This window comes from Netta rufina (genome assembly GCF_964035555.1).
Source record: "Netta rufina genome assembly, chromosome: 2".
Classification (NCBI taxonomy): Eukaryota; Metazoa; Chordata; class Aves; order Anseriformes; family Anatidae; genus Netta; species Netta rufina.
This window is the reverse complement of record NC_140124.1, coordinates 131,645,363-131,658,321: the sequence shown is the minus strand read 5'-3', so window position 1 is coordinate 131,658,321 and position 12,959 is coordinate 131,645,363. Positions and strand designations below refer to the sequence as shown.

The following is a 12,959-nucleotide window of genomic DNA, read 5'->3' as shown; positions in this document are numbered from 1 at the left end:
ACTATTTTACTCATTTTCACTTCTCTGTATCTTAGTTCCTACTACATTCTTATAGTTTAAGAACTGAAGGAGCAATGAATTATAACCCAAATAAGTTTGAATAGATCAAATGAAAAGCTTTCACATCCATAATGCCCAAGAGTTCCTCTATTTAGATCATATTACTGTCTCAGCAAATCAGTGATCAGTTGCTAGTTTCTGGGGCATGAGCTACTAGCCAATTATAGCAGCACAGTACAAACCCCATTTTAGATCAAATAACCCCTTCTCAGCCAACTGATCTGCATTTGGCAATCTCCATACGGAATTAAATTGCTGTTTCTTTATATACACATTCAGACCAAACACAATTACAGTATTAAAATCAAGCCCACATACCCTGGTGGCAAAGGTTCTGTACTGGCATTACCAGGCTGCTGTCTTACAGGCTCTCCGGATGCACTTGAGGTTGAGGAGGATTCCCTAGGTTTTGCTGCATCTGCTGCTGTACTGTTTCTGGCATTAGGTTGCACACAGTCCGTTGTAGCTGTATCTTCTAGTCCAGCAGACACAACAGGTAATGTAGAAGCGTGGCTTTCGGAACAACTAGCTGCTTCTGCTGTTGACTGAGGTTCTACTGTAGTGTTAGTGCAATCTGTAGACATGGGAGCTTCTGCTGAACCTACCACCGCCTCGGAGACAGAAGAATTACCAGCTTCTGGTGCAGAGGCAGATGACTCACCATTAACTAAGAAATGGGAAATAAGAACATTTGCATATCAGATTCTGATGAGTTTTACTTTTTTAACGATCTACTTGTAGAGCAATCTACATCGAAACAAAGAAAGGAACATGTTTAATTCACACCTACGTGCCATAAGCAGCATTTTTGCCTAAGATGACAAAAAAGTCACAGTGCACCTGCCTCAGCTAAAGCTGTAATTAAAACGTACAATCTGCAAGCTATTCTTTATACATCCAGCAAAGGTAACACCTTAGTTTCCGCATATCTTGTTCAATTCAACTTTACACTCTATTCTTTAGATTAGCAAAAGGTAGACATCTGCTTCACCTTATTTGCTTTGAAACTTTGAACTTGTACAAACTTCAAAAAAGAATTTTTATTAGCATGAGATGAAAGAAAAATATTAGGAGCTAAATAACTATATGAAATACATTAAACTAAGAGGTAGTTCTTACACTTTTTTCCATTTTTTAGAGTTGAGATATAGAATTGTACAATTAAGCAAAAAAACACCTGTGTATGACTTAGAAAAAACTCCTCCTCACACCCCAAACAAGGTCAGTAAGTCCTAAAAATCTGTATTTTGCTAACTGTTGTGGGCTAACCATACTTAAGTAATTAGCTAAGTACCACAGAGTCATTCACTCACACTTCTCACCCACCCACAGTGTGATGGGACAAGAGGAAAGGAGGAGTAAAAGCAAGAAAACTTGATGGTCAAAGCAAAAAATAGTTAATAAGAAGCAGAAGAGAGAAAGACGACAAAACAAAACAAGTGATGTAAGGGCAATCATTCACCACCTTCAGTGGGTAGACTGATACCCAGTCAGTTCCCAGCAAAAAGATGGCTAACCTCCCTAAACTTCCTCATCTCCTTTTTTAATTGCTCGGCATAACACTACAGGCATGGAATATCTCTGTGGTTGGTTCAGGTCATCTGCCTGGTTGTCTCCCAACCTCATGCATACTCCCAATCTATTTACTGACCTGAGGGAGGCAGAGTAAGAAATAGATAATGCCTTAACTCTGTGCAAACACTGTTCAGCCACAGCTAAAACATAACTGTGTAATCAACATTATTTTGGTCACAAATCTAAAATACAGCAGCATACAAACTCCATCACAGTCCAACCCATGACACTTGTAATTTATATAGGTCAAAGACTTGAGAAAATTATTTTAGAATCAAACTAAATTGATTTCTGTCTTTTTAAGAACAACACAAATGTCATCCAACTCAAGCAAGCATAATCTCATAACAGGTTTAAAGCAGACATGGATTTGGCAGGAAAAAGGGGCTAAGAAGGCATAAGTACTCCCAAGCCCAATTGGCTAGTAATACATCAATACCGATCATCTGCAGAGCTTAACAGAACAGTATCTCAGCACATGACCTTGCCTCAGACAAGACAAATCAGGTACAGTAGTCAGAGGACCCCCATTAAAAGTCAAGGCCCTTATTTAAAGCAATGCAATATCAGTCACAACTAGGGGTGCAGAAAAAGCAGGCTAACATCAGTGACAATTCTATTTAAGCTTCTCAGTTCGTACCTTTTTTAGAGTTGGAAGTATTTTCCCTCAAGACCAAATATAATATGCAACGCAGACTTCAAGTGATTTTCTAGCTGATAGCATACTATCAGCTTACAATTCTGAGGCCTAAATACTACAATTGCTCTCTATATTCATAACCTTATTGATAGAAATGTGCAAAAATTAGCCATAGATTAGTACCTATAAAATGATGGAACACCATTTTAAAGAGTTTACTTATTTATGTATAGCATCCTCACAAAAAAATAAATAGCTAGACTCTGCATACTACTTGCAATAGCTCTGTAATGTCAGCAATTTCTTGCTTTCCCAGATATTGGCAAACTGTAAATCTCATTTTCGTCTAAAGCACTTGCACATGCACACACACACACACACACAAGCAGATCAAAGAATTACAAGCAATAAAATAGAAATCAGTAATATATTCCAGTTAGCAAGCCAATCTCTTTAAGGAATTATCACTGGGCCACATATGTTTCTTCACATGCATAACGATGAGCAAGGTTTTACAGGTAGCAGCCGATTTGTAAGATCTGTAAAGGCATTGCTTTATTAACAGAACTATTCCAGGGCAATATATCACTACTTCCATCTCACACAGAACTGGTTAAACAACACCAAGCCACATCAAGACTTCATATTAGTTCAAGCAACTATAAAGCATGAGATTAAAAAAATACATATATAACTACAGACAACCTGATCAGTTTTCTTCAAATGTCTCTTTTCTCTACCAACAGCTTTGTTTAAATAAGAAAAAATGCCAGCTGAAGTTTCAGCTTTCATTAAAAAAGTAATTTCAATTCATCTATGTGAAAAGATCTATGAGATTCCAAAATGAAGTCAGAGATCAAAGTAACTGACAAATTGTTGTCTCTCTTAGTAAGGTGATCTCCAAAACAGATCTATAAAACATTTTATCAGCTGATTACCTCATCATTCAGATCTGAAAAAGCAATTCTGGCAACATCACATAAAATGACAATCCTGCTAAGCACAACAGTGAGAAGAACAAAACAAAAAAACTGTCATCAACAAATCATGAAGACTCATTCTACATCTTGTCTCAAAGAAGTCTCCACCAACAGGTACAGTAGTTGAAAACTGTTATAACAGTGACTTAGTGCAAGCTCAGTAGTATGGTTTCATCAATATTACTATTTGAACAAATCAATTATTTCTGCAATTACACTATCTGAATACCAATTTAAAATGGATCTCTCAGCTATTGGATCTCTCTCCCTAAAAAGGGAACAACACTTAAATAATACATATGCTCTTTGGCCTTCAACTGAAAAGAGAAGGGAATTGAGTTCAAGTTCTCTAAATAGAGATTCACTTCACAGAAGACCTGATTTAATTACTACCTTTTAAAGTTTATAATTATTTCCGTCATCTTCCTACCATCCCACATTTCCCACTCTATTACAGGAAGCTTGACAGTCTCCATTCTCCTGTTTATTAACAGCTTGCCTCTTCCTATTTAAGAGTACCTTTTTGCTCTGCTATCACTCTAATCTCAGTCAATCAGCTGAGGAAAGACGGAAAGCACTTAGAAAGCATAGTCATGATTAGATGCAAAGCTCTCTCTGAAGAACAAAAATAATGAAAAATATTTGCTTTTCACTTCTTTTACTTTACTGAATGTTTGTCTTTTTTTTAAAATGGAAGGCAAAAAGAATCTACAATACATTTCAACTAAGAGCACAATAGTTCCCGATGACAGGACGAGGGGGAATGGGCTAAAGTTGCACCAGCAGAGGTTTAGGTTGGATATTAGGTAAAGCTTCTTCACCAAAAGGGTTGTTAGGCATTGGAATGTGCTGCCCAGGGAACTGGTTGAGTCACCACCCCTGGAGGTCTTTAAAAGACGTTTATATATAGAGCTTAGTGATATGGTTTAGTGGAGGACTTGTTACTGTTAGGTCAGAGGTTGGACTAGGTGATCTTGGAGGTCTCTTCCAACCTAGATGATTCTGTGATTCCCTGACAGCAATAAACAGCAGATTTATCCAATAGCAAAAGAAACCTAACTAAAGTTACTCAAATTAATTCTGTGAAAGAAACCTAAGTTTTCCTCCTGACGACTCATAATATGGTTTAGTCATCTGGGATAGGGAAGGAAGATTTGGATGCTTTACATCTTTCTTCATCCAAGATGAGAATTCACAGGGAAGTGTGAAAGTTGGTAGACTGAAGAATGGACCTACTCCAGAAAAATTCATGGAAGTGAAAACACAAGATTATAAATTCAAGCCCAGAAACATTCTTTCAGAATTTTTTAAATCTAACAAAAAAACGTACAGGAAAAGTGATTCAACTTCAGATTCATTTCAACTAGACAAAAAAGCCTTACGATACATGCTCTCGTAACCCTCCCATTCTTACCAGTGCTGTTGACAGGCTGAGCTGTAAGTGGTTTTGGTACTGGTGTATTTTTGGGTCTCGCTGCAACGTGAGTAGGAGATGGTGAGCTGTCTCCATTAATAGTTTCTGTGCAGAATGCATTCTGTACTACAGAGTTTGAAGGTACTTGATTGTCTATCCCATTAGAAATATCACAAGCAGATCTTGGTAAAAATAAAGAAATATATATATATAGGTTTACATTAGTACAAACATGTCGAACAGTTAGGCAAAGTAAAACAAATCCTACACTATTACATGGTAAAGAAACACAAAGAAACTGTGGTAAATTCACAACAGTTTATAATACCATGTATGCAGCCTAGGTAACAGTCAAGTGCAAGACGAAAACAATTAAGGAACAACATACAAATGTTGTTTTGAAGAATTTTAGATACTTAAAACAGATAAGATTTTTCATTTCCTCTTCATCTTTTACTTTGTAATGGCATATTAGAATTGAGTTGGGCAGACCAATGTGCCTGCCACATCTTCCAAAAATGCCTTAGGAACCATTCCAAAGCAGCAGCTATGAGCAGGATAACTTTTTCTCTCATTAAGCAACTGGAACAATAATTTTGTCATATCTCTATTTTTTTTCCAGTAATAACATAAGTAAGAAAACTCCTTCAGTAAAAGAAGTTTCTCTATGTATAGGCAGGATGGATGTGGACAGATACATGTATGTGGACAGATATACACAAGAAGCTCTGTGTTTGAATGGCTGCAATGAAATACATGTACTGTAAGGGCCCATGAATGCAAAGTGCTGTTCAACTGCACTACTTTTACTTAAATCTATCCCAGAATGCATAAAGCCACCCACCAGAATCACATATTATGAAAATTACATTCAGTGCCAACTCCCCATCTTTGCAAGGAGTAGTGGCTAAAAATTCAAGTTAAATATATAACAAAAAAACATGAGAATTGTTACGAGTCCCACTTTGCAGAATATGAAAGGAAGAAATAGAATTTCCATGCTATCTTACCCGACAAGATGAGGAGTATTAACAGATAATTAAAATACAATCTCTTGTCAATTCTAGACTAGAAACCTTTTTGTTTTAAAACTGTAAATCAAAACTGCTGGAAATTTATATGGAAAACTGTTGTAATCAGAATACAAACATCAAGTAAACGTGACAGTAAAAACTACACCGGGAGCAGTAACAGTTGAATGAAAACAAATAATTGCTACTCATGTTTCAAAGTGTTATGCATATGCATTTCAATTCACTTTGCATAGTCCCAAACCTTTCTAAAGCAAACTAGGGTAAGTAACTTTTTATCCTCACTCCCTCTTATTGGGCACCTATGGGAGAACTTATTTTCAAAAGAAGAATCAAGTCAAGCATACAACTACAAATGTGTACTGTCGTTCAAATGCATAGCAACTGTATGCTTTTTCACTGCATCCTGTGTTAAAAACTAAAAAGTAATGTTAATTTGATGTGAATATTGACCTACTTGACTCACTAACAGTGAGAGGTCAAACAGGCTACACCTACTTCTCTGCAGGCAGTCCATCAGCTGGCATAAAAATGGAGGCACCAAGAACAAAGTTCTAAATTGATCCCAAAGTTGTCTTCTTGCCACTTCAGGTTGAAGCAGGCAAAGTCTTTGCCTTAGTGTTCTGAATACTGCTTCCTAAATGCAATACAAGTCTGTTCAACAACTTCCTGATAACAACCTTAAAAAAGGAACCGGGCAAAGGGGAAGTCATTTATGCTTTTTTTTCTTCTTCCTTCCGTTCAAATGGTACATTGTAACAAGTTGGTACACGTGAACAGAAATATCTCTTAAACAGCAAGAAAAAAAAAAAAAAAAGGAACGTAGTAAGTACTCAAAATCACAGTGAGCCACTGCTCCCAGAATTTCATAAAATTTCAGCCAACAAGAAATCTGTTTTCAGAGGGCTACACTTCCAAGAGGCAATCATAAACTACTGGAGAGCAGGCTCTAACAGGAGAGGAAGGACAGTTGCAAATTTAATTTCTGTCAAACTACATTATGTAATTATTATACAAACTGTATTTCTAAAGCCTGTGGTAAAATAATTAAGGGCTTGACAGTGAAAATCACTCCCATTCACACATAAAAAAATGCTAACAGATAAATTTGCTGATATATGTCACATAGAGTTTAAAATACAAAAATAAATTCCAACCTTATTGTACTTCTTGCTGAAGCATCACTGTTTTCATGCACAGCTTCGCCATTTTGCTGAACTTCTACTGAACAGTAAACAAACAAAAATCAACAGAAATATTCCACCACATCTGTTTGAAATATTAATCAAAATATTACAATCCAGTTGGATTGTTTTAACTTACTGGTTGCTGGTGAACTGATATTTGTAAGAGATTCTTGTTCAACCACCAAACCATCTAGCACAACTGTCAGTTCACCTGTTTGCACCATGCCACTCTTGTTTTCCAAAGATAGCTTCAACTGTTCTTTCACCTTCTCCACTAGAAACGGAGTTGGGGTGGGTAGGAGAAGAGAAGAGAAGGGATAAAGGAAAGATTAAATTCTAAGCAATGTTAAAAAAAAGACTGTCAACAAAAAATATATTTAGTTGCACAAAATGAAACGTGAGATGTTCAGATGATTTGAATCACCACAGTTCACTATGAAACTGTGTAAATTTACACCAGCTGTGGGTAAAACCACAGTATATTACAGAAATAAACTGTCCATTTACGTAACATATTCTAGGTATACTATAGAATTCATGTATTTTCAGCACTTTATTGTAAATGATTTCCCAGGTTTTCTTTTTCCACTAAGCCCTTCTGAAACCATGCACTACTTACATAACACAGGAAGGCTTAAAGTCAAAAAACTTCTGAACTACACATCCAAATACTACATGTTACAAGTCACAGGGAACTTTATCCTACAACCAGAGCTTATGTTCATTTCTTCTATCACCTTCCAAAAGTAGTTCTAAGAGACAACTAAAAAGAACATCACTTCGAGGAAAAAATAAATACAAAGACTCCACACAGTCTTTTCTATTTAAATATATATATACACATATATATTTTAGTAAGTTCTTAGGAGCATTTTCACAGACTCCAACTCTAAGGATTAAACAGTATGAGAGGATACCTGAAGCAATCAAAAATTAAATGAGGAACTGACAAACTTTTTGTTTCGAGATATACACGAAAACAAAACACAAAACAAATGTACATGGTGCAGTAAAAAAAATTCAATATAACTGGTAAGCAATGCATACACACGTAGACAGACATACATAACCAGAGGTAAAACATGCTGTGGATGTTGCATAATTCTCCCTAAATCAACTGTTACTGGTACAGAATTTAAAACTACATGTCAGAAATGCAAACACAGTAAGCTATGAGTTCACATTAATCAGGTTAAAACGGTTACGGCCTTTTAATATTTGTGGTCTCAGATTAAAGGATTATTTTTTTCAAGATGTATCAGCATATTTCCCTCAATATGACAGTGTTCCAGGCTAAAGTCAAAGCTCCCTATGCAACTTGCACTTCTATGCATTAAACTAGCCAGCATTTCCTTATTTTTTTAATTTTTTAATAAACATCATAAATGAACAATAAACATGAAAACAGGGAATGCTACCATCAGCTGTTACAAGATGTCCCCAAGACTTTGCTACGGTCAATACTGACATCTGTTATTTCAAAAAACAGATTCAACTATATGTAGTGGGGCAACTGTTACTAGCAGACACCCACTGCTATGTTACAAATGGATTTCACTGGAGCAAGCACAAAGCTGCCAAATTACTACAGAATTACTGGGTTTGAGATCCGCATTTTAGAAAATGGTAGCAAAAGAAAAGGGAGAAGAAACTAGCCCACCACAGAGCTGTTAGGATACATATTCCTAATTGTCATCTTTGCAAAGGATGATTGGTTTACTTTGTATTGTTTTAAAAGGTGAACTTCCAAAACCAGACCACCTGTTCACTGTACTCCAACTGAGTTTGCAAGAAAGTTGGGAGGGGTGTGGGCAGCAATTCACTACTAACAGTGCTTAGCAGGAGGAAGTAATAGCACTAATTCTAAAATTTCTTCATTAAGAAGACATCCTCTTTACATTTTCTTCAGTAAAGCACCTTTCAAGTACTGCATTTTACGTTAGGTACAAATAACTGAAACACTGAAGGATACTGATCAGATTATTCTGTCACTGAATTACTTGATAATCCAGCATGTGTCAAACTGTCGACACATCAAAATCAGAAGTGCTGCACATAAATTACCTTTAGTGCAATGTACAGCTAACTCAGTCAACCATTTCCTGAAAGAATTTGCCAGGTTATTGGATCCTACAATCCCTGTATCTACAGCAACAAAATATTAACTATTTTGTTTGCTGTTACTATTACAATCCAGTTTCTTCTGACACAGTTAAAGCATAAAATATCATGCATTAGATGTACGGAAGGTACAATTCTTTTTGCAATCACTTTTTAATTCTGTTAGAAAGTATTTAAAAATATGGTCATGTAATGTCAGAATGAATATTTAAATAGTATTTTATTTCACTATAATGTCTTTTTAGAAATCACTTTAAAAAAAAATTAAAAAATATGCAACTTTTCTGCTTAACTATGAAATCCTGGTCAGGAATCTTTTTTGTACTGCTGAAGAAACTCCACTTGATTTTGCATTCTGTTTCGATTTTCTGTAAGAATCAGAAAAATGAAGCAGGGTGAGGGGGCTGGGTGGGATCTCCTTTCCTCCACCTCCCTAAACATAGCTCTCAGATTTGTGTATCTAGCTTGTGAGAAAGGTTAGAAATTGGTTTAGCTGGAATTCTACTGCCACTCTGGAGCGGAATTTAAAGTGTGGATTCACCATCTTCTTGCATTCATGAAAAAAAATTTAAAAGTGAATTAGATAAAGAAGACCTGTTTTAATTCTATTAAAGACAACAAAAGTTAAAAGTTACGTAGAACACAACAATCACTGATATGCTAAAAATAAGTTTCTCAATTTTTTTTTCCATCAATGGTTTCTACTGCTCTCTGGGCAGCTAAATTATGAGAGAAAAATATACAGCCCTTCTATTAACGATTCCAAAGAAGGAAAACAGGAACAATGATGGCTTTTCAAAAACTTTAGATTTATTTGTTTGTTTTAAAAACAAGTCTAAAACAGATCTTCTAGCAAATTAGATATTAGTTTGCCACAAAACATTTCAATTAATCACTACTGTGGTTACTTAGTTTGTAGTAACTTGTACTCTGGTGTATGTTTCAAAATTATTATATCCCGTTGTTACATTCAAATTTCTCTCTATAGCACAGTTAGACATGTCCAGAAGAGACAAGGAAAGACATCAACTGAAAATCAGTTGTAATTACATGTATAGTTAGTAGTCTGATTGCCAGTTTTGATATATAGATTAGTAATAATAATTCTACTTAAAATATCCTTCAGGATAACTTACATTTTCTATTGTGTATTTCCAAAGCTTGTCTCAAGTCTACAGTGGCTCTTCCTAATAAAGCATCTGCTTTTAAAGTGTGATGGCTCCACACTCTAAATTCCAGCGTAGTCTGTGGAGTCACATTCCTGCATATAAAATACATTTTTTAAAAAATATATACAAATTTTAAAGTATTCATTCGTGTTATTAGGAGTATTTGATCTTAATTCACTTTCTCATATTTATTGTTATTTCTTGATAATGATTGACTGAAAGTGGTTTTTGTACCGTTAGGGGAAATTTTTAATTAACTAAGCACTGAAAACACTATAATATTTATCCTTAAGATCAATTAAAGAGCATTACTATAGTAGCATAAGGAATTTGGGGAGTATCAGAAAAACCTACCCTAAGCTCAAAGCTCAGTTATATAACAACATATCTTACTTGGTTTATGAAAGACATATTTTCCTTATTCCTCACTATTCCAGAATTCTAACTAAAAACTCACATTATTTAATGTGAATAAAAAGGTAGTAAGCATATTTGTCTGTGAAAAATACCAATTACTAAAAATGAAAAGAAAATACAACCAATCAACTACTTGCAAGCAGGAGGAATACATTCCATAGCTGTCAACTTGCCATGAAAATGTTGATAAAACATTGCTTATGAATCACAAATATATATATAAAATCACAATGCATGCTCACAAAAATCAGAGGGGAAAAAACTCAAATGATAAAGCTAAAGTAAAAACTAGAGGAAAGCAGAAAGATAAAGGTCCCAATTACAGTAATGCTACAATAAGCCTTGGCAGTATCTCCCCCCTGCTCAGGAAGGAAAACAGCTAGCTCCTGGAGTGTAAGTTTTTGCAAGATAGGGTCTATTACAGCAAGAGTGCTGTGAAAAATGGAGCAGAAACGTTGTACTGCAAGTCCAAGGTCACATATCCGTCAGAACTAGAAACATGAAGTTATATCAGTATTGCTAAAAATAATGCTAAAAACAATCCCCAGGCCGCATCAACAGAGCTAACTTTAGTCACAATATGTTGGACAACATGGATCATTTTTGCAGAAATCTATGAGGAAGTATGCTTTTATAATTCGAATAGTCCACCTTCTAATGGAAGACTTACTAAAAGACCAGCTTAAAAAAAAGAAATGGGGAGTGGGGAGGAAAAGTACACACAGAATACACTGCTGGTGCTCATGCATACCCCCATACATGTCATGGGAACTTATTAAGTTGGAGAGTTCACTTATTCCTAAATAGATTGGACAACTGAAACAGTGATACCTTTCTGACAGACAGAAAAGGGGAACAGAATACCTGACATATAAGAATCAATTCCTCAATAATACTGATGATGGAATGAGTTTGTTTGGCTCTACTGTATACATCAAATTACTTCATTTCTATCAGCTCACCAAATCTTGTCAAATGAAACCTGCCTCCTGAACAGCAACTCTGGTCTCTGTGAATATCAACAGCTCTGTACTTGTGCTAGTAATAACTCCTCGAAATCAATATTTTCTATTCAGTTTTGCTGTACTACAAAGGGCTAATAAACTACTAAACCTGAAACATCAAGAAATGTGACAGAGGAATACCCACCTGGTTCAGCCCAGGTCTGCAGTTATTAGGAACACTAGTTCCTAAGTAAACAGTTCCCCCAAAGTTAGTTATATTGTGCCTCTCCCCATTCTCCAGAACCAAACCAGGTTCCCCTAACTAACAAACTGGCTATTATTGTACAAAGGCAGGTCAGATGCTGTAAGGCATACTAGCCCATGTTCAACGCCTCTTGAAAGTAGCTGTGTTGTTTCCACACCCAAATCTGTAGTAGTACAATCTTGGTTGCATAATAATGCATTCTAGCCAACTACATTGTGCAAGATTTGCCAGTTCTTCATAGGGTCATAGTCAGGTATATCTGCACCTGTTGCACAGTAAGCAAATTAAACCATAACCAAATTAAACTGCTCAAACGTAAGGATAAGTTACATGGCCATTTTGCAGTAAACTGTTTTTGTGTGTGTATCCGTTGCATTAGGAAATTTAAAACAAAAAGTGACTTTCCTTATAACTACTATTTATCCAGCTGAGAAATTTTGCATTTTAACATTGAGAATGACAGTCAGATCTTCTAGAGATAAATCTTAAACTTGAAAGGTCCACAGTACAAACAAATATTAAGGGTATACTGTGGACAGTAGCTGTATACAAGAACACTCTCCTCAAAACAAAACAAAATAAAAATGTTCTTGGAACATCATAAGCACTGAGTAAGACTTTTCATTTAAGATAAACAGCATCTTACATCTGCATGTGGTTATCAACAGCCAAAAAAAAATTATGTAGGCAGCCAAGCCTAGTAAATATTTGCCTGCAGGGTCTGGCTAATAAATAGTATTAAATAATCAAAAAAAAACTACTTACACTGTCAGCTGTTCATCCCACTTTGGATTTGAAGAACTACTTGATTTTGCTGTTTTCTTGATTTCTCCATCTGCAGTTAATTCCGTGTAGAAAGTTGTTCCAAACCAGTTCTTTTTCCGTTTCAGTTTGGCACTAGAAACTAATAAAATGTATTGCTTTATCTAAAACAGCATACTTGCTGAAAACTAGAAAAAGTACCACCTACACAATGCATGGAACATGGCAGAGCAATGTTACTCCTCACCTTTTCTACTGCTGCTGAACATAAAGAGGTCAATACTAAAATGGTAGCATTTAATTTCAAAAACTACTTTGTCAGGTAGTTGACACCAAGCTTGACATGTTCCTTTACCCATGTACTGATAACATAGTTAAGAGCACAACAATTATT

At 35.6% G+C, this 12,959-nt stretch overlaps 1 protein-coding gene across 2 annotated transcripts in view; it reads right to left on the bottom strand.

Moving 5' to 3' along the window:
* Positions 1-12,959, bottom strand: part of WWP1 (WW domain containing E3 ubiquitin protein ligase 1) — a 61,290-nt gene that overhangs the window by 23,001 nt on the left and 25,330 nt on the right. Inside the window, exons 3-8 of one of the 2 annotated variants that reach the window (XM_084306796.1) lie at positions 12,569-12,707; positions 10,145-10,269; positions 7,024-7,161; positions 6,858-6,924; positions 4,670-4,851; positions 379-727 (exon numbers count right to left, since the gene is read on the bottom strand). In XM_084306796.1, the coding sequence (XP_084162922.1) occupies positions 379-727; positions 4,670-4,851; positions 6,858-6,924; positions 7,024-7,161; positions 10,145-10,269; positions 12,569-12,707 (1,000 nt within the window). The remainder of the gene's footprint in view (positions 1-378; positions 728-4,669; positions 4,852-6,857; positions 6,925-7,023; positions 7,162-10,144; positions 10,270-12,568; positions 12,708-12,959) is intronic. The other variant, XM_084306797.1, reaches the window with a different exon arrangement.